General features: G+C 44.0%; 1 protein-coding gene and 1 pseudogene across 1 annotated transcript in view; both read left to right on the top strand.

The window, feature by feature from the left end:
• Positions 1–23,016, top strand: part of LOC124594914 (sodium-coupled monocarboxylate transporter 1-like) — a 118,046-nt gene that overhangs the window by 34,060 nt on the left and 60,970 nt on the right. Inside the window, exons 5-8 of the mRNA XM_047133394.1 lie at positions 2,909–3,068; positions 8,489–8,606; positions 17,619–17,686; positions 21,380–21,534. Coding sequence (XP_046989350.1) covers positions 2,909–3,068; positions 8,489–8,606; positions 17,619–17,686; positions 21,380–21,534 — 501 coding nt within the window. The remainder of the gene's footprint in view (positions 1–2,908; positions 3,069–8,488; positions 8,607–17,618; positions 17,687–21,379; positions 21,535–23,016) is intronic.
• LOC124596737 lies at positions 11,681–11,798 on the top strand (annotated as a pseudogene).

Raw genomic sequence — 23,016 nt, 5'->3', positions numbered from 1 at the left:
TTCAATCAATTTCCTTAAAGAATGGTGGTTGGCAGAGATGGTGTATTGCTACTGTTTCATTTATTATCGAAATAGCTACTAAGTACAACGCAATAAATAATAGTTTTATAGACATCATAAATTTTACAACGGATTTTACACTCAAAGGCGAGAAACATGATGCACCGCGAAGGAATTATCCGAATGGGATGGAAATCAGTGGATGTGACGTACATGTACAGATAAACAAATGATTACAATTTCAGAAATGTTAGATGATTTATTCAAGAGAAAGAGCTTCCTAAATTGAGCAAGTCAGCCGCGCGGAGTGGCCGCGTGATTAGGGGCGCCATGTCACTAATAGTGCGGCCCCTCCCGCTCGAGGTTCGAATCCTCCCTCGGGCATGGGTGTGAGTGTTGTCCTTAGCGTTAAGTTAGTTTAAGTAGTGTGTAAATCTAGGGACCGATGACCTCAGCAGTTTGGTCCCTTAGGAATTCACACACAATTGAATATTTTTTGAGCAAGTCAATAACGCGTTAGTCACCTCTGGTCCTTATGCAAGCAGTTATTCGGCTTGGCATTGATTGAATGACTTGTTAGATGTCCTCCACAGGGGAATCCTGCCAAATTCTGTCCCGTTGGCGCGTTAGATAGTCAAAACACCTAGATGGTAGGAGGCCCTGCCCATAATGCTCCAAACATTCTCAAATCGGGAGAGATCCAACGACCTTGCTGGCCAAGGTGGGTTTGGCAAGCAGGAAGACAAGCAGTAGAAGTTCATGCCGTGTGCGGGCAGGCATTATCTTGCTGAAATGTAAGCCCAACATGACTTCCCATAAAGGGCATCAGAGTAGAATATTGTTGACGTACCGCTGTGCTGTAAGGGCGCCGCAGATAATCTAAGGATAGAAATAATACCCCAGATCTTCACTCCTGGTTGTCGGTCCGTATGGAGGCGACAATCAGGTTAGTATCCCAGCGCTGTTCGTTCGTGATCAGGACTCAGTTCGAAGCGGGATTCATTACTGAAGACAGTTCTACTCCTGCCAATGAGATTCCAGGCCGAAGACGTGTCTGGAGATGCCCCGGACAGCGGTGGGATATCAACCCAACTGTCGCCCTCTATACGACCCAACAACAAGGAGTGATGGTCTGGGGTGCCATTTCTTTCCACAGAAGGACCCTTTTGGTTGTCATTCGCCACACTCTTACAGCACAACGGTACGGCGACGATGTTCTCCTCCCCGATCTGTTGCCCTTCATGGCAAGCTGTCCTGGGCTCACCTTTCAGCAAAATAATGGCCCCCCGCTCACGGCGAGCGTTTCTACTGCTTGTCTTCGCGCTTGAAAAACCCTACCTTGGACACCAAGGTCGCCAGATATCTCCCAAATTGAGGAAATTTTGTTATGGTCATGGTCCTCCAACCAACTCTGGATTTTGAAAATGTAATGCGCCAATTTGACAGAACGACGTTCTCCTCCCCGATCTGTTGCCCTTCATGACAAGCCATCCTGGGCTCACATTTCAGCAAGGTAACGGCCACCCGCTCACGGCGAGCGCTTACACTGCCTGCCTTTGCGCTTGAAAAACCCTACTGTTGTGTATATAGTTCCGCATAGTCAGCGGGTACACAACTTTCCCACTAGAGCGCAACAGCGCAGGCACAGCACTTGTCCATCTCCGCACTACGAGATGGCGCTGCCTTAGAGACAGACCAAATTCCGCGTATTAATATGTAACGCAGCCAATGAGATTGCTGCTAACGCAGAACCTTTTCTCCTCGCGTATCACACTCGCGCAAGGTATTATAACGAGTGTACAGACCTCCGATTAGTCAGTCTGCATTTAGTCTGTACCAGTCTACATTAGTCTGTACCAGTCTTTAGTCAAGTTTCAGTCTGCGCCTAATAAGATTACCATATTCCTGTACATAGCCATGAAGAGAAATGTACAGCCACTTTGTCAAGTATCAGAGATATGTGAGAATAAGATTAACGTTCCAAGACCAAAGGAACTTCAGATAGTCAATTGTAAATAGCATCCAGAATCAAGTTACGTAAGGTTTATGCTTGTTACTATTTTAATAAATGTGTGTGAAAATTAATCAAGTTCTGTTTAAAGTTGGTCACTGTCGATCTACTACTCTAAGTGTGCAAGTGGCATTTCTATCGTCTGACCTAACGGCAGAAGATAAACACGCCACGATAAGACCACGAGACATATTGCTGACACTCGCCTACTTCGTTAGAGCGACAAGTCAAATAATCTGATGGTGTGTGTACCGAAGGTCTTACAGTACAGCTGGCCGAAGTGGCCGTGCGGTTAAAGGCGCTGCAGTCTGGAACCGCAAGACCGCTACGGTCGCAGGTTCGAATCCTGCCTCGGGCATGGATGTTTGTGATGTCCTTAGGTTAGTTAGGTTTAACAAGTTCTAAGTTCTAGGGGACTAATGACCTCAGCAGTTGAGTCCCATAGTGCTCAGAGCCATCTTACAGTACGCACACCGCACCTACCTTGGTCACCAAGGTCGTCGGATCTCTCCTAGATTGAGGACATTTGGAGTGTTATGGTCATGGTCCTCCAACCAACTCTGGATTTTGAGAATATAACTCGCCAGTTCGACGGAATTTGGCACGACATCCTTCACGAGGATAGCCAAATCAATGCCAAATCGAATAAGACCCAGACGTGGACCAATGCTCAATATGTGAACCTCTTTCTGTTGAATAAATCATCCAGTTTTTGAAATTGCAATCGTCTGTTTGTCTGAACATGTGCAGCATACCTACAGATTTCCATCTCATTCGGATAATTCCTTCGTAGTGCGTCTTTTTTTTCTCTTAGATTGTTATAGTGTATTTGTACAAGTGTAAGCGTAAGCCGTGCGGAGTGTGAGCGTTTGTCGTGTGGCCGGCTGGCCGTCGCAGCTTCGTGACGGCGGTGGAGCTGCTGGGCAACACCTCCGAGATGTACCTGCACGGCACGCAGTTCTGGATGTCGTGCGTCGCCTTCCTCATCGTCGTGCCGCTCACCTCGCAGCTCTACCTGCCCGTCTACCGCGCTGTCGAGGTCACCTCCGCCTACGAGGTTCGTACTTTGCATCTCCAGCTACCTGTATCTACACTGACCTAACCAGTTAGAGTGATGTTGCCTAGAATCTCAAAAAAGGCTTTAGATCAGTCTGCATGTGTGCCACACCGAACACGCGGCTGAGGGTATGTAAAAGCTATCATAACACTGCGGAAAAAAATTCTGTGACAATTCGAATTTCGTGATCTTAAGGGGAAATAACTGTGAGAGGTCTTGCGATAAGATTTTGTTATGATACTCTTTTGATTGCCAGACTCGTTCCATTCAGCATCTTACTATGATCTGTATGCGGAATACGGTTGGCGAACACGCGCTGTGTTGATGACCGGTGTCTGCAGTGTTCACATACCTCATCTGCTGCGACACGCTCAGCCACGTACTCCTCTTCCACCTACAGCGTGTTGTTGTTGTTGTTGTTGTTGTTGTTGTCTTCATTCCGAAAGTTGGTTTCATGCACCTCTCCATGCTACTCTATCCTGTGCAAGCTTCTTCATCTCCGAATAACTACTGCAACCTTCATCCTTCTGAAAGTGGTTACTGTACTCATCTCTTGGTCTCCTTCTATGATTATTATCCCTCACGCTTCCCTTCTCTTAATAATCCCTTGATGTCTCAGAATGTGTCTTATCAACCGACCCTTCTTTTGGTCAAGTTGTGTCACAAATTACTTGTCTCCCCAATTCTATTCAACGCCTCCTCATTAGTTACATGATAGACCCATCTAATCTTCAACATTTTTTTGCGTCACCACATTTCGAAAGCTTCTATTCTCTTTTTTTCGAAACTGCTTATCGTGCATTTTTCACTTTCATACGTGGCTACACTCAGTGCAAACACCTTCAATAAGGACTTCCTAACACATAAATCTATATTCGAGTTAACAAATTTCTCTTCTTCACGAACACTTTTCTTGCCATTGCCGCTCTACGTTTCATATCATCTGTAATTCGGTCACCATGAGATATTTTGTTGCCCAAATAGCATAACTCTTCTGCTGCTTAAAATGTTTCATTTCCTAATCTAATTCCCTTAGCGTCACCTGATTTAATTCGACTACATTCCATTATCCTTATTTTGATTTTGTTGATATTCATCTCATATCCTCCTTTCAAGACACTGTCCATTTCGTTCATCTGCTCTTCCAAGTCCTTTGCTGTCTCTGGCAGAATTACAGTGCCATCTGCAAATCTGGAAGTTTTTATCTCTTATTCATGGACTTAAATTCTCAGTCCAAATTTTTCTTTGGTTGCCTTTACTGCTTGTTCTATGTACAGACTGAATAACATCGGGCACAGGCTACAGTTCTGCTTCACTTCCTTCAGCATAATTTCCTATAATTAATTAACGTATACAAGTCTGGCGGAAGCCCTTACTACAGAATGAATCACATGAACCGCTAGTAAAATTCCACGTCTTAAAATACACGGGAAGGAGGCCTGGATAGTTCACATTCTAGTGTCATTTGTTAGTTGGCCTTAACCATCGCCGTTTCCTAAAAACAACTGATAGCCAGTAGCCACCTCTCCTGATGTATGGAGTTCGCAGTGAATATGATTATTTTTCGTTGAGTTGGACAGCGTTCACAATAGTTTTGTTCACAAGAACGTACGTGGCCGGCGCGACGGAGATGAATGTAGGCTCCACCACACGATTATGAAGTAAACGTGCAACCAACCGCAAAATGTTATCATTTAGCGTACACTTTGTCTTACATCGAAATTTCGCATGGAAATATCACGACCTTATGTGCTCTTATCTCCCACGGGCGACACAATCTCGACGACATGGTACACGTACTCGAAAGTCAATAATATTTCTCATTAATAAAAAACAGAGTGAGGTTTGTGTAGTATTCTACATCATTTATTATTTAACTAAGCGCTTTTCAGCTGTCACGCGAACGTAGGGTTGAAAGATAAATATATATCGTTGTAAATTTTGTGAGAACAAAAATTTTAAACTAGATGCATCTAAAGAGTCTGCCAATTGTCTGTCAGAGATAACGGTTATTAACGTTAAATGTAAGACTGAAAGAAGAAGAATTACTTCCATGATACACAATCTGGTACTGAAAGATCAAACACGCTTCCCATACACATCATTTCTAACCGCGGATACTGCAAATAAACCCACATAGATTAATTTCAAAATTATCCTTTCTAGTTATATGGCCCATAGTTTACTTTATCTGAGTTACTGTGATTTCACTTCCCCTGTAATTTTACTTTCCAGAGTTAACACTGTTTTATTTACCAATTTAGTTTCATCAAGTGCCTCGCCTGTAATATCCTTTCTTAACTTACTGTTATCTTGATCAGTCATATCCTTAAAACACGTCACTGAAGTTTGCCCTGTTTTGCTCAATTTATCAATTTATTTTTCTTCTCTGAACAAATGTTGCAGTTTGTTGCATCCACTGTCTGACAAAAGAAGGCGAGCAAGCAGAAGTAGAGGTGGAAACTAAATGAAATTTCACGGGTTTACAGGGAATGTGAACTTCTTTCAGTGATTAGAAAATCGAGTCAAATTACGAAGTTATTGGCTGTATGACCGTACTGATCATTAGACGCTGCACGCCCTCTGGCCGTTTCGAATGAGTGCCGAAACGCCATTCTATCTTCTCCTGAGGCCCGCAACTTTTGTAACTGGCCCTCCTCGATATGCTGGCTACTTGCACTGACGTCCGATCTGGTCCCTCGCGTGTTCTCTCAGGGACAGTCAGGGGATCTTACTGGCCACCGGAGTACCTCGACAACAAGTAGACAGTTCATACAGATACAAACCATGTGCGGACGCCCTGTTGAAAAATGGCACCACGATACTGTCGAATGAAAGGATGGCCGTGACGCCCGAGTTCCCTCAGTCACTACCAGCCGCGACCTGACCTCATACCCAATGGGCCCCTACACCATGACGCAATAAGTAACAACGCTCTGCCTCTACAAAACACTGGAAGAATGTACAGGGTCGCCGTCATACTCGCCGACGCTGATCATCCAGGGTAGTGCAGAACTGTGACTCAACGCTGAATACCGTGGGCGCCACTCATCAGGAGTCCATGCTTCACGCTCGTGTTATTGGCAGCCGTCACATGGGACGATAATTCCCTAGTCCGGCTGCTGTTCTTCTCCGACGAGTGGTGCGGGGTAACACAGAATGTCGCTGAGTGCCCATTAGGCCCATTCTCAGACGGCAGGCGCAGATGAGAAGACGTCGTGATGTGCTTAGTGCACTGTGCAGCGATCGACCCTTGTGTGTTGCTCAGACGTGGTCGAACAGAACCTTGTCGATGAGTACGCCTGCTCTAACGCTCCCAGGCAGTCCAGAATTGGGATACTATGGCGACTGTGTGCCCCACAAATCTGGATGTTGTACGATTCGACCAGCTGGGCAAATGGAGACCTGCAATGAGCCACATTTGAAGCTGAGTGAGATTCTGATAATGCTGTCTCACACGAGTACCGGGCACCTTTGTGTCCTTCTCAGTGGTCACTCAAAATCTGACGCTGTTCAGTTCTTTTACATTCTCTACCAGGCCTAGTGACAGCACTAAAGACGAACCACATGGAACGTTATTTCTATTTTGAACTGCAATTTCCTTACCCTTTAATATAAAGGGAGTGGAAGGACTTGACCCATACAGTGACCATTTCAATTCAACATATTTATTTGCATCATAGATAAATCATTAAGAGAATTACAATCATAAATCAAATAATAATTTCATTAAGAAACGCCATTCAGGCAAACTTTACAAACTGCTTGTTATAAAAAACCACAAATGAATTAATCTCTTTGCAAACACTTAATAAGAGGCATGAAATATTACATCACAGTCCTTGCAACGCTTTGCTGCCGCAAGAGCAATCATAATTATATTTCACTAATCGTTGGTAGGACTTGAATTACTTAACTTGGCCGGCCGAAGTGGCCGTGCGGTTAAAGGCGCTGCAGTCTGGAACCACAAGACCGCTACGGTCACAGGTTCGAATCCTGCCTCGGGCATGGATGTTTGTGATGTCTTTAGGTTAGTTAGGTTTAACTAGTTCTAAGTTCTAGGGGACTAATGACCTCAGCAGTTGAGTCCCATAGTGCTCAGAGCCATTTGAACCATTTGAACTTCACTTGATGCCAGCTGCTGGATCGATGTGGCAAAGACACCAGACGCTGCTTAGTCCGATAGTAACAGCGTGTTCCTTCACGGAAGCGAGTACATGCATAGCTTCACGAGGTTGCCAAGAAGCCACAGCGCCGGCCCGCCGTTACTGACCCCAGTACGATCAAGCCCTAACTGCCGCCTGTACTCAGGCTCACCGTGCTCGCTGTCGTCTCTCCAACGTCTCGCTGATACGCGCACTTCAGTGTGCCGTGCCCAACGTTGTTCTCCCTTTTCCACCCCGTACTGCCCGCTATATCCTGAGCCGGCCCAGGCTCCAAAGACAGACTTCTGCCAGAGGGAATCGATAGTGCCTAACCAAAGATAGCCCTGGCACCAGTCCCGCCACGGCTCACCACACTAATCTACTGTGAAGGCAGTCGTACCTGTCACAGAGAACTGCAATTCTAATCACTCAAACACCCGTCGATGGTGTGTACTTGTATGAAGTTACATTGACATCGATGTCCAGTGCGAGCTTCACTTTTGTCAACTTCCACGGCCGCTATCTGCGATATTGCTGATATTTGATTTACGGGCATAAGGCAAAATTCTCTGCCTAACGTTTTAATTCCGTAACTGTTTTCTGAGCCGTTAAAGCCTCTGATGAAGTCTCCAGTAGTGGATGGCAGAGAATTATGGCTTGGACCACGGCCTTGTGTCATAAATCAGATATTAGAAATACAGTTTTACTTTTTTTGTCCCGCGATGCATTTAAGTAACAGTTCACGCATTTATTTCAGACGGAGCACGCACATCCAGTAATTGAATGTGACATCCCTTAGCAACGATTCGATCGTTTGGAACAGATCGCAGCCGGCCAGTGTGGCCCAGCGGCTCTAGACGCTTCAGTCTGGAACCGCGTGACCGATACGGTCGCAGGTTCGAATCCTGCCTCGGGCATGGATGTATGTAATGTCCTTAGGTTAGTTAGGTTTAAGTAGTTCTAAGTTCTAGGGGAGTGATGATCTCAGATGTTAAGTCCCATAGTGCTCAGAGCCATTTGAACCATTTGGAACAGATCGCATTGGACATAGCACATGAGGCGTTATCACGTCCGGTCGCTGTCATACCCTAATACTCATTACTTTATAACCATAACTGTTGCTTTCAACAATTCAGTTCGCGTTTGCAAAGGGAGTACGGTACCTACACGGACGTCGGGCGCCGATATGACTGTACGCTTGTAAGCCCTATGTTGTTTTACACGTGTGTCTTTCCAAGTTTGCTTCCAGAGACTGTAAAGTGGGGCGTGTTGCAGTACCTGGAGATGCGGTTCGGGCGCGGCGTGCGCAGCCTGGCGGCCGCCATGTACGTCGTCCAGATGACGCTCTACACCTCCGTCGCCGTCTACGCGCCCGCCCTGGCCCTCAGCGCAGGTGAGATACTCTTTGCAACTCGCGCACAAGGCACTGAGCGGTTATAAGAGTCGAAGGACGTGAAGGAGAAGCAGTGTTTAAGAAGGGAGCGAGGAAGCGTTGTAGCCTACCTCCTGTGTTATTCAGTCTGTACATTGAGCAAGCAGCAAACGAAACCAAGGAGAAATTTACAAAGCGAATCATAGTTCAGGGAGAATAAATTAAAACTTTAAGGATTTTCGATGACATTGTTAGTCCGTCAAGAGACGGCAAAGGTCTTGGTAGATCAGTAGATCGCGATGGATAGTGTCTTGAAATCGACAAAACTGTAGTTGAACTGTAGTTGAATTAAGTCATACGATGCTGAAGGATTAGATTAGAAAATGAGACGCTATAAGTAGCAGACGAGTTTCGTTATTTGGACGCCAAAATAACTGACGATGACAATGGGCGAAGTAAAATGGATATAAAATGCAGACTGGCAAGAGCAAGAAAAGCATTTCTGGAAAACAGGAATTTCTTAACATCAAATATAGTTATAAATTCAGGAAGTATCTGTCTGGAAGTATCTCTCTGGGGAGTAACTTTATAAGGAACTGAAATGTGGACGATAAACGATTCAGACAGAAGATCGTACAATTATTTTAAATGTTCTGTTGCAGAAGACTGTTCAACATTAGATGGGCAGATTGAAAAATAAGAAGATACTGAATGAAACTGCAGAAACCAAAAAATTATGACACAATTTGACTGAAAGTTAGGGCTGGTTGATATGACACATAGTGAGGCATCAAGAAATCGTGAATTCGGTAATGGCGTGGTGTGGGGAGGGGGGGCCGGCCGAAGTGGCCGTGCGGTTAAAGGCGCTACAGTCTGCAACCGCAAGATCGCTACGGTCGCAGGTTCGAATCCTGCCTCGGGCATGGATGTCTGTGATGTCCTTAGGTTAGTTAGGTTTAAGTAGTTCTAAGTTCTAGGGGACTAATGACCTCAGCAGTTGAGTCCCATACTGCTCAGAGCCATTTGAACCATTTTTTTGGGGAGGGGGGGGGGGGGGGGGTGAGGTGTAAAATTTGTAGAGAGAGACCGAGTCTTGCATGCGGTAAGCAGACTCAAATAGATCTAGGTTGCAGTAGTTATGCTTAGATGAAGAGACTTGCACAGGACAGACTAGATAGACTAACTAGGAGAGCGCTATCAGACCAGACTGACGTGACGACATCTAGATACGTCATGTGTCTTTCTTGCGCATTGTGCGTATCTCACAAATAAAACAGTGGAGCAAAACGTTCTGAGAGTTTGTAACAAACACGTTTTGTCGACCTAGAAAACGCTTTCTGTAGCGTAAAATGATGCTAGATGTTTGAATCTCAAAAAAAAAAAAAAATTACAGATAGCTATAAGAGCCAAGAGGGAGAAATAAGAATAGAAGACCAAGTAATTTGTGCAAATAAGAAACAACGAAGTAAATAAAAGAAACGTTCAGAAGTGCGACTGCAACTCAGGATGAAACGGTACTATTGATAAGATTCACTGATGACATCTACATCTACATCATACTCCCCAAGCCACCGAATGATGTATGACGGAGGGCGCTTTTTGTACCACTAACTGAGTCCTCCAACTCTATTCCACTCGCGAATAGTGCATGGGAAGAAGGATTGTCGGTAAGCCTCTGTATTGCGTCTTATTTCTCTAATTTTCTCCTCATGGTCTTTATGCGAGACGAATGTCTCGAAAATTCAATAGCAAATCTCTCCTTGATGCACAACGCCTCTCTTGTAACGTCCGCCAGTGGAGTTTGTTTAGCAACTCCGTAACGCTCTCTCGCCAGCTAAACGATCCTGTCATGAAACGCGCTGCTCTTCGTTGGATCTTCTCTATCTCCTTTATCAGTCTTACCTGATATGGATCCCAGGTAGATGAACAATACTCAAGAATCTGGCGAACAAGCGCCTTATAAGCCACTTCTTTCGTGAATCAGTTACATTTCCTTAACATCCTTCCTATGAATCTGAGTCTGACCTCTGCTTTTCCCACTATCTGTTTCATATACTTAAGGTCGCTCTGGATAGTTACGCCTAGACATTTTACGACAGACGCTGACTCCAGCTCAATGGTGTAGCTGTACAGCAGCGGATTTCTTTTCCTTTGTATGCGCAATATTTTACTTTATTTACGTTCAGAGTCAACTGCTTGAGCCTGCACCATTCATCAATTCTTCGCAGGCCGATCTGCAAATTCTTACTGTCTTCTGGCGTTGCTACTTTGGTATACACAACTGCATCATCTACGAATAGCCTTAAAGAGCATCCGACGCTTTCTATTAGATCATTTATATATACTGTAAACAGCAACGGTCCTATCACACTTCCATGTGGTACTCCGGATATTACCTTTACATTTATCGATTTTCTTCCGTTATCACTGCTATCCTCGGCGAAAGCGAAGAAGAATTAAAGGGCCGGTTGAATGGGATGAACAGTCTAACGCGCACAGAGTACAGATTGAGAGCAAACCGTAGGGAGACCTAAGTCGTGAGGAGCAAGAGCAATCAGACCTGCGACAAGCTTATCATTAAAATTCCGGACGTCGTAGTACACGAAATGAATAATTTTGTTACCTTGAAAGTAAAATTACACTTATGCGGACGAGGCAAGGGGCGACATAAAGAGCAGACTAACATAGGCGGAAAAGACATTCCTGGCCAAAAGAGGCCATTAGTAACATACATCGGCCTTAATTTGAGGACGATATTTCTCGGAATCTTGGTTTGGAGCAAAGCATTTTATGCAAGTGAATCATGGGCTGTTGGAAATGGAAATGCCGTGTGGCTAAGGCCTCCCGTCGGGTAGACCGTTCGCCTGGTGCAAGTCTTTCGAGTTGACGCCACTTCGGCGACTTGCGTGTCGATGGGGATGAAATGATGATGATGATAAGTACAACACAACACCCAGTCCCCGAGCGGAGAAAATCTCCGACCCAGCTTTTTTAAAAAAAAGGCCGTTTTGAAACTAGAAGTACAAAAATTGGTATTTGGTTCCTCGCTCATAAAAAAAATGTTTCTGAATTTTTGGAAAATCAACTCCTAAAGCGCAAACAGCCTTGCCGCAGTGGTAACACCGGTTCCCGTCAGATCACCGAAGTTAAGCGCTGTCGGGCTGAGCTAGCACTTGGATGGGTGACCATCCGGTCTGTCGAGCGCTGTTGGCAAGCGGGGTGCACTCAGCCCTTGTAAGGCAAACTGAGGAGCTACTTGACTGAGAAGTAGCAGGTCCGATCTCGGAAACTGACATACGGCCGGGAGAGCAGTGTGCTCACCACATGCCCCTCCATTTCCGCATCCAGTGACACCTGTGGGCTGAGGATGACACGGAGGCCGGTCTTTAGCGTTGGGCCTCCCATGGCCTGTTCGGACGGAGTTCAACTCCTAAGGCCGTCAAATAGCGACTGAAAGTTTTTTTTTAAATAAAGCTTTACTAAAGAACTACTAAAACGCTTTTAAGCTACATCTATGAACATTATTATTGTCTTTCGGACTAAAAAAATACGTGTTTTAGCGTTTTTGGAAATTCAATCCCTAAGAGGGATGAATAGGGGATGAAATGTATGATAATATTTCATTTTGAAAGCATTTTTAAAGCAAAATCTAAGAAAATTTTTATTTGGCTTCTCTGTTACAAGTACAAAAATTCGTGTTTCATTGTTTTTGCAAAGTTGCTTCCTGAAGGTTTTTTTTTCATTTTTTAATTCCACATCTAAGGGGGTGAAATAGGGGATGAAAGTTTTTTTGAAAAATGAATCATTATTAAAGTAACGATAAAGCATTTTTAAGCTACTTGTATGAAAACTGGTTTTTAACTTCTCGGCTAGAAACAAAAAGATACGTGTTTCAGTGTTTTTGGGAATTTAACCCAAAGAGAGTGAAATAGGAGATGAAAATTTTTATGATACGATTTCATTATCTCGGTTAGAAATGTAGAGCTATTACGAGGGTTGACGGGAAAGTAATGCCTCCACCTTCGTAACTCTTCAACAGTTGGCAGCATTGGTATGCGGCAGGTACTGGCTTGTTCCGTAGCCGCTTCCCTACAGCTCCAGTTGGCGGGAAGCCTTAGCACTGAACGGTTGTGTTGTTACAGCGGAAGGTACGGGATCCTGCGCAGACGGTCGGTCAATGCGATTTAAGCAACGTGCAGTCACTGAATTCTTAACAGCAGAAGGTGTCACCCCAAAGGAGATTCATCAGAGAATGAAAGCAGTTTATGGTGATTGTGTTGATGTGAGTACTGTGCATAGTTGGGCAAGTAAGTTTAGAGATGTTGAGGCGGGAACATCTGACCTGCGTGACAACAAAGAGTTGGACGTCCTGTGACAATAACCACCGAGTTTCACAAGCAAAATGTTGACAGACTGATTCAGGACGATCGTCGTCTCACTCAGAGAGAAACTGCAAGGACATTTGACATTTCACAAGAACGTGTGGGTCACATTATTGCTTTGCTTGGCTATCGGAAGATCTGTGCCACCACAGCAGAACTTCAGAGACTGAATCTCACCACCTTACGCATCCTCCATACAGTCCAGATTTAGCACCGTCTGACTTCCCTTTATTCCCGATAATGAAAGACAATCTGCGGGGACATCATTATGCTTCTGATGAAGATGTTGAAAGAACTGTGAGACTGTGGTTGCGGGAACAGAGTATCTACTTCTTCCGTTGCGGCTTCAGAAAACTTTTTGATCGTTGGCAGAAATGTAACAAATTGACTGGTGATTATGTGGAAAAGTGAATATTGGTAACTAATGATCACATTCTAAGGATTATTTCTGCGTTTGATTTATTAAAATATTCCCATCCAAACCCAATTAACGAAGGTGGAGGCATTACTTTTCATTCAGCCCTTGTATATTGTAGGCATCGTTTAAGGAGGGATTTTCCGAAACTAAACCCGTATGGGGTGAACAAGAGGATGAAAGTTTTTTTTTTAATATGTCGCTGTTTACGCAATTTGGAATTAGGAACTACGAATACTGGTATTTGATTTCTTGGTCAGAAAAAATACGTATTTCAGCATTTTTGGAAATTCAACCACCGAGGGGGCGAAATAGGGATGAAAATTTTCATGAAAAGATTTCGTTATCTCGCTTAAAGGTAAATAAATATGTGTTGGGTGATGAATGTTTCAATGGAAATATCACCAAATGATCTCAAAAGGCAGGATTAACGAAGACCTCACACTCCACCTACCAGAATCGCTTTTTGGTGAAAAGTGCATTCGGTAAAGATAATGCTTCAGTGGCCTTAATTAGACCATAAAGTGTACGCGGCGCTAAGCTAGTAAGAAATGAAAGAATACGTTGCACAAGCTACACACATGGGAACAGAACAAACTCATTACAAGCTGTGGGCCTTTGAATAGAGTGCACTATAACTGTTTTGTTTCCAGACGATATATCTATTCGGAATACGCCGTGATTGAATGCAGCTTCCCTTTAAATAGCAATGGCTAGCACACTGGACTCACATTCGGGAGGACGACGGTTCAATCCCGCTTCGGCCATCCTGATTTAGGTTTTCCGTGATTTCTCTAAATCGCTCAGGCAAATGCCGGGGTGGTTCTTCTGAAGGGGCACGACCGACTTCCTTCCCCGTCCTTACCTAATCCGATGTGACCGATGACCTCGCTGTCTGGTCTCCTCACCCAAACAACCCAACCCCAACCCAGCACATCTCAACCTACCCTTTATAAAATTTAGTCTCGCACAATTCATAGCTTTCAGTCACACACTCCAGTTTATAAGAAAGGAAAGAATAATACGCCTATTGTAAAAACGCGAATCTTAGGGTAACTTTCCAGAGTTTTATTTATTACTTTGAGAGAAGGAGCAGATTGCTAGACAGACCTTTATTGGAGTCCTTAAGTGCATAGCATTAAGAGGCGTGACAATTCATCTGTCAGCGGCACGGTCATCGTGCTATGTTTCTCTTTGTGGCCATGAGAGAGGAGCGTCTGTCAGCAGTTTTGCGCTGGCTGCTGTCATATTCGGCAGTCACGGATTACACGCACCATCAGGGTCTTGCTCGGCCTCCCTGAAAACACAAAAGTGGCTTACATCAGGCCTAGCAGCAAAATGAAGCCTAGCATCTCTCGCCTACCGTTCTGGAAAATTTTGCTATTTGCATGTCCGTGAGTCTGGTGGGCCAACGGCCTTGCCGCTAAGCTCAGCCCGTCAGATCACCGAAGTTAAGCGCTGTCGGGCTGGGCTAGCACTTGGATGGGTGACCATCCGGTCTGCCGATCACTGTTGGCAAGCGGGGTGCACTCAGCCCTTGTAAGCAAACTGAGGAGCTGCTTGATTGAGAAGTAGCGGCTCCGGTCTCGGAAAATGACATACGGCCGGGAGAGCGGTATGCTGAGCACATGCCCCTCCATATCCGCATCCAGTGACGCCTGTGGATGAGGATGACACGGTGGCCGGTCGGTACCTTTGGGCCTTCATGGCCAGTGCGGGGAGGAGTGAGTCTGGTAGGTCAGCTGTGATTCTTCTTCTCGCCAAATGTATTATTTGTTAGAAACTTTTGTTGCTTTTGCGTGAAATTCTCTTCTCCCACGCTAAAAGATCCACACTTGCCCATAAATATCTTCTCCAAAAGCGTTCCAATGTAATATTGGTTGTGTTTACTTTCTGCGACACCTAGAAAAGAACAATTCCTGGCTGGGACTTCAACTTGTCAGGTCCCTTCAACAATCTCCATTGTACAGACGTCGCCAACAGGACAACAAGCCCCGTGTTCTCACACCTGCATCTACAGTGACCTAACCAAACAGCATTACTGTCTAGCGAGGGGAGTCTGTTTGGGACGGTATTAATCTGTCAAGAAGCTTCCTCTCCTAGTGCCTTCTTGGTGGCACAACTAAATTTTGTAAAGAGAAGCTGCATCCAATCTAGGCGTATTCCGAGCAGATATATCGGCTGGAAATAATACAATTATAATGCCCTCTATTGATACTGCAAACTATCGATTGAACAAAAGTTGTTCAGACATATTAAAAAAAGGTAATGAGAAGCCATTTATGGGGCTCTAAAACAAATGATTATCCCTATTCAAGAAATCCTCTGTCATATGTAATGAAGTTCTAAAAGCAGAGCGAAAAGAGATTTCATTTGAAAATATTTTTTGCTGATTGTCGAATAATTTATTTCCATGAGTAGTTTCTTAAATTGTTTTACGGATGTGTAAATCACTCCTTTCTGGGTAAAGGCTACGTCCGTTGGAGGACAAGAATCTTTTTTTTTTTTTCGATCAGCTACTGTATTTGAGAAAATTTTTTATAATCTTAAAATTGAATCAGTTGTTGCCAACAAATTTCATTAGTTAATAAAAGTATCATGAGATTGTGACAGATATTCCCGACTGTTGGCAAACAGATGTTTACACAGTCAACTTGTGTAATCTGACTACTTTGTTTCCAGCAATGACTACTATTTCCCGACGTATGTGCCATCTAGAAATATTGTCTTTTTAAAATCAGTGAATCAAATAGTACAACTACATTAACTTGGTACTGGTTCCTACGACCACAAATTTTAAGAGTTAGTCTAATGACACAATCACTTGAATGTAAACGTTTTGGCAGGTTTGCTACACCGTTCATCCAAATTTTCTTCGATAAACGCGTCAGCAGCGGCACTGGTAAGTCGTCGTAAAAATCATTAAGCAAACGTCGGCCGGAAATCTCAAAACGAAAGCCAATAAGAGGCCACGAACCCCTCAACAATTTGTGATGCGCAAATAACTTAGAAATCTGATGCCCAAGTAACTTAGACATCCCTACCTTATTTGCTCTTTATTGCTGGAATACTACATTAATCGAGATTGTTAAATTTTTGCCAGAGCAAAATTTCACGAGCTGGTCATTTTAACGCCTAAAACAAGACCATTTTCTTAAAACTAGTTGGTGACTTTCACAAAAAGAGAAAAAGAGAACTTACTACTTTTCTCTGTAGATATTTGTTTTCTCAGTCTGACGACGTATGTTCGAATCTGCTCTTTGGGGTGCTCTGGCGGCTATATTGAGTGACATGTCTAAGGCCCGGGTCTCAATCTGGCAAACAGTTTTTACTCGTCCTAAATTATCCATATCGAGAGTTGTTTAGTGACATCGTTGGGAATCCTAATATCGAGCTCCTCAGTTTTTCAAAATTCTTGCAAAGACCAGCGATCTATTGCCTATCATGTACTTATTCAGTCTACTGTGTCTTTTAGAGCAGGCGTAAGAGAAAAAAAGAGAAGGAGGCAGATGAGCAAAAAGATTCGAATAATAGAAAACTACCTCATTAGAAGTATGGACAGACGAAAAAGGGATGGTGTAGAAGTAAGGTGAGGGTCACGAAAAGCAAGAGGAGGAGAATGGAAGAAAAGAACAGAAAAGGAAGCGTTGAAAGAGAACAGGTATGGAGAGAAAGAAGAAATGGACGGATATAGGGAGCAGACATCGATGTAAGAGAAGAAAAGACAGTAGGAGAAGCAGTGGGGTAACTAAGAGTGGAAGAAAAGAAGAAGAAAAAGGATTATCTGTCAGGTAATGAGGTGTAACAGAAGACTTGTGAGGAACGATGAGGGAGAAGGACAGATAGAAGATGAGAATAAAAAATAGTAGAAATAGAGAGGAACTAAGAGTGAGAATTAGGAACAACAACGTAATGTGAGACTTGCATTCTCGGAGGCTGCAAATGTTGGTCCCCTCAGGATAGACTCAAAGCTCCCATTTGATGGTCATGGTTTGTTGTTTGTGATGAACTGGGAGGATCACTTGACGCACCCCATATTGCGCCTACACGGTAGCTCTGAAGTGATCCTGTTCCAAAGTACACCATGTAGCAGTAATTAAGAGAACCTTACATTTTGTGGAAAACTGCTGCTTGATGTGTAACAACGCAAGAGTAGATAATTTTTAGTTTTATGCTATGTTACAAGCGTGGTAGGGCACACTTCCTTACTAACATGACGGTGTCCACATGTTCCAGTGACTGGACTTAACGTCTACCTGGCCGTTACCTGTGTCTACGCAGTATGCATCATCTACTCATCTCAGGTCAGTCTATGTATCAATGTATTTGGGCTGTAAGTGCAACAAAATCAGTTTGCTCCTTTTCTTTTCTCATTTTCTTCCTCATGTGCTCATTCTGTTCTCTTATTCTTCCCCTTCAACCTGCTGCTCTATCCTTCTCGTCTTCTACCTCTCCTTACTACTATTGTTCTCCACTACTTTCTCTTTGTCTTCAGCTCTTACCTCGTTTCTTCTCATCATCTATAGACTATTCCATCTCCTTTATTTTTTCTTCGAATCAACACCGTGCTTGCCTTCTTACACTTTCCCACCAACTGTTTCGTCAGAAACGACCAAGCTGTTTTGAACTGTTTGCAGATACCACATAAATTATTATCACTACATCATGTTACTCTTACAAATTACTGCCTGAAGATAGGCTAGTTTCTTTAACTAAAATTTATCCGCATGCTGGTTTACATTAACAGGATAACATTCAGTCGGATTTTGCATACAGGTGCATTCGTTGCTTGTTGCTGACTACTTTTGAGTTGAACTGAAAATCTATCTTTCATATCAACAACGCTACATACGCTTCTTGAACGTTATTAATACCTTCAAAGCAAATCTTGTTTGTTTTAACAGTCATATGTGTTTTGTTACTCTGAAACAAAGAATTTTTTCTAAGCGTCTTTCCGCAATGAAATAAACAGCGTTTTTTTAATTTGTGGCCATTCACTAACGACAAACTTCATAAAGAAGTAAATTTATTTTGTAGCTCTTGCTATATGTCTAGTTACCTTCAGGAGATCAAGTATAATTATGACATTTTTTGTCCAATTAATATTTTTGTTTAAAGACAGAATTGTCACAGAATTTGTTCTCTGTAATGTTAATAAATGAAATTATGTAAACTATACTTACGTTCTGACATAGTTATTGTTAAATTTAGTAATTCCAAAAATGGACACCTTCATTGGACCTAAGAATGTACAGTTTTAAAATCCAGTCCTTATCGTAATACACACTTTGAAATTTTGAATATGCATTTCTTTTTCCACTGTGTTACAGTTATTTTTTAAAAAAGCAATTATAATTGTGGTTTTTTCTGTGATATTAACAACTATAAAAATGACGCGGTGCACCACGTATATTGACAATGTTTTTCTAAACTGATGATTTTCAGAGACGAAAATGTATGTTTCATAGAGAATTAGCCGTGAGGAAGTTAATAAACAATAGAGATTCGGATACGTATAAAATCCTACGAAATGAAAACAGACCTCAACATGAATGTACAGATTAATTATTCATGTCAGAAAAGGAGCATGTTTGTAATGTTCAATTTACATCATGTAACTGTATTTCTCTTCAGTAATTAATTACTCGATAATGTGACTTGCTTTGGATATATCCGCCGTCATAACAACTAAAATTCGTAATAAGTTTTTCGTAGGACTACTGAAACTCGCGATTGGCCGTCCAACCAGATGGAGAACCTCCGCTGTTCTTCACAGTTGAAAGACTTTGTTCATGTTATTATATCCAACATCGCTATTTCGTGATGCGCTGTTGACTGCCAAATCGGCAGGGAAGAGCGAAAGAAACTGACACACCTATCTAATATCGTGTAGGACCCCCGTGAGCTCGCGAAAGTGCCACAACAAGACGTGGTATGGGCTCTACTAATGTCTGAAGTAGTGTTGGAGGGAACTGACACCATGAATCCTGCAGGGCTCTCCATAAGTCTGTAAGAGTACGAAGGGGTGGAGATCTCTTCTGAACAGCACGTTGCAAGACATCCCAGGTATGCTCTATAATGTTCATGTCTGGTGGGATTGGTGGCCAGTGGGAGTGTTTAAAGCCAGGAGTGTTCCTGGAGCCACTCTGTAGCAATTCTGGGCGTGTGGAGTGTCGCATTGTCCTGCTGGAATTGTCCAGATACATCTGAATGCACAATAGACGTGAATGGGTTCAGGTGATCAGACAGGATGCTCACGTACTTGTCACCTGTCAGAGTCGTATCTAGACGTAACAGGTGTCCTACATCACTCCAGCTGCACACACCCCACACCATAACAGAGCCTCCACCAGCTTGAACAGTCATCTGCTGACATGCAAGGTCCATGGTTTCATGATGGAAACAAGACTCGTCCTACCAGGCAACACGTTTCCAGTCATGAACAGTCCAATGTCGGTGCTGACAGGCCCAGGCAATTCATAAAGCTTTGTGTCGTGCTGTCATGAAGGGTACACGAGTGGGTCTTAGGCTCTGAAAGCCCATATTGATGAAGTTTCGTTTAATGGTTCGCACGCTGACACTTGTTGATGGCCGTGCATTGAAATCTGCGGCAATTTGCGGAAGGGTTGCACTTCTGTCACATTCAACGATTCTGTTCAGTCGTCGTTGGTCCCATTCTTGCAGGAACTTTTTCCAGCCGTAGCGATGTCGGAGATTTGATGTTTTTCCGGATTCCTGATACAGTATATTCGTGAAATAATCGTACGGGAAAATCCGTACTTCATCGCTACCTCGGAGATGCTGCGTCCCTTCGCTCGTGCGCCGACTATAACACCACATTCAAACTCACTTAAATCTTGATAACCTGTCATTGTAGCAGCAGTAACCGATCTAACAACTGCGCCAGACACTTGTTGTCTTGTATAGGCGATGCCGACCGCATTGCGATGTTCTGCCTGTTTACATATGTCTGTATTTGAATACGCATGCCTATACCAGTTTCTTTGGAGCTTCAGTGTAAAAGACTTCGAAATGGCACACGAGCTAACTTCCGCCGCATTTTCATACCAGTAGTGGAAATATCTTTGGCGTAACTCATGATAAGAGATAAGTGTGATGGGCCTCTAGAGAACGTAGAGTTGTGTTGCAGTTGCTGCAATGGTGCACACTTGACAAGGGACAGGATGGAACCACGACATAGCCTTCTCCTCGGGGTTGGAAGGGGAATTCGTATGGCATCGTTCGTTGAGAGACACCAAGTAGCAAGAGCAGCCACCTAGTTGGTTAGCGTTCCTACCACGGCACAGAATGGCCTCACTCCTCGTGCTGTGTGAGAGTTGTGTTTTAGGTGCATTTGTTGAGTGAAGGTGACAGCAATGGAAGTATTTACAGTATGGTGATCTGTTTATGTTGTTTGATGATGATGAGAAAAGGGAGAGCAGCACATAACCCTCTCCTCTAGAGCGACATCAAGGAAGGCGCGGGCTTACTGCTCTCATCCAACGGACGGATCACTATCAACAGTAGCACATGCCCTCACGCCAAGAGACATTATGGAGAGGTTTGGAATTTCTTCCCTGACTTTGGCACAGACTCTCATTATAAGGAACTGTACGCGACCATCTGTCCTCTTTCCGGCGGAATAGTGTAGGTGAAAAGTTCTTCCACCTCCAGTACTAAAACCCGCTGTATCCGAGTAGGGCGCCACCACACAGGCGTCTGTTAACGAGCTCAGCTGCGGGGGCAGATTCCTCCTTTAGCAGAACCTCCAAACGGTAGCGGGCCAATCAGGGGAGAGTTTGGTTAGATCTTGAAACAAAGCGGAGAGGGTCGGCAATTACTGCACGACACTGGAAAAACAGTGTCGCAGTCAGGAGGCAAAACTCGCTAGGGTTACTAATGCACCGGACAAAATCTGCTTATCGAGATTTCAGATTTCCAAGCAGCTCCTCCAGAGCCTTGGCTACCGTGTGGTGACGCAGCGCTCTGTGTTGCAGGGCGGGATGCGCGCCGTCATCATCACGGACACGTTCCAGGCGGCCGTGCTGATGGGCTCCATCTTCGTGGTGCTGGCGCTGGGCAACGACCGCGTGGGCGGACTCTCCGTCGTCTGGCAGCGCAGCTCCGTCACCGAGCGCCTCGAGTTCTTCAAGTGAGTCCTGATCGCGTGCGGCGTGTCGCCTTAGCTGCTCTTTACTAACAATTGTAACCCACCGAAATTTGAACTGTGTCTTGTCCTCTTTCTTTAACATCTTCCTCCTTCTCAGCAACTCTCTAGAGCAACGGAAGGTTTCAAGTGATTGGAAAAGAGCACAGGTAGTTCCAGTTTTCAAGAAGGGTCGTCGAGCAGATGCGCAAAACTATAGGCCCATAGCTCTGACATCGATCTGTTGTAAAATTTTAGAACATGCTTTTTGCTCGCGTATCATCATTTCTGGAAACCCAGAATCTACTCTGTGGGAATCAACATTGATTCCGGAAACAGCGATCGTGTGAGACCCAACTCGCTTCATTTGTTCATGAGACCCAGAAAATATTAGATACAGGTTCCCAGGTAGATGCTATTTTCCTTGACTTCCGGAAGACGTTCGATACAATTCCGCACTGTCGCCTGATAAACTAAGTGAGAGCCTACGGAATATCAGACCAGCTGTGTGCCTGGATTGAAGACTTTTTAGCAAACAGAACACAGCATGTTGTTCTCAATGGAGAAACGTCTACAGACGTTAAAGTAACCTCTGGTGTGCCACAGGGGAGTGTTATCGGACCATTGCTTTTCACAATATATATAAATGACCTAGTAGATAGTGTCGGAAGTTCCATGCGGCTTTTCGCGGATGATGCTGTAGTATACAGAGAAGTTCCAGCATTAGAAAATTGCAGTGAAATGCAGGAAGATCTGCAGCGGATAGGCACTTGGTGCAGGGAGTGGTAACTGACCCTTAACATAGACAAATGTAATGTATTGTGAATACATGGAAAGAAGGATCCTTTATTGTATGATTATATGATAGCAGAACAAACACCGGTAGCAGTTACTTCTGTAAAATGTCTGGGAGTATGTGTACGGAACGATTTGAAGTGGAATGATCATATAAAAATAATTGTTGGTAAGGTGAGTGCCAGGTTGAGATTCATTGGGAGAGTCCTTAGAAAATGTAGTCCATCAACAAACGAGGTAGCTTACAAAACAGTCGTTCTACCTATACTTGAATATTGCTCATTAGTGTGGGATCCGTACCAGGTCGGGTTGACAGAGGAGATAGAGAAGATCCAAAGAAGAGCGGCGCGTTTCGTCACAGGGTTATTTGGTAAGCGTGATAGCGTTACGGAGATGTTTAGCAAACTCAAGTGGCAGACTCTGCAAGAGAGGCCCTCTGCATCGCGGTGTAACTTGCTGTCCAGGTTTCGAGAGGGTGTGTTTCTGAATGAGGTATCGAATATATTGCTTCCCCCTACTTATACCTACCGACGAGATCACGAATGTAAAATTAGAGAGATTCGAGCGCGCACGGAGGCTTTCCGGCAGTCGTTCTTCCCGCGAACCATACGCGACTGGAACAGGAAAGGGAGGTAATGACAATGGCACGTAAAGTGCCCTCTGCGACACACCGTTGGGTGGCTTGCGGAGTAT

This window comes from Schistocerca americana, chromosome 2 (assembly GCF_021461395.2).
Source record: "Schistocerca americana isolate TAMUIC-IGC-003095 chromosome 2, iqSchAmer2.1, whole genome shotgun sequence".
Taxonomy (NCBI): Eukaryota; Metazoa; Arthropoda; class Insecta; order Orthoptera; family Acrididae; genus Schistocerca; species Schistocerca americana.
The sequence above is the reverse complement of the archived record's forward strand: the minus strand, read 5'-3'. Positions and strand labels throughout refer to the sequence as shown.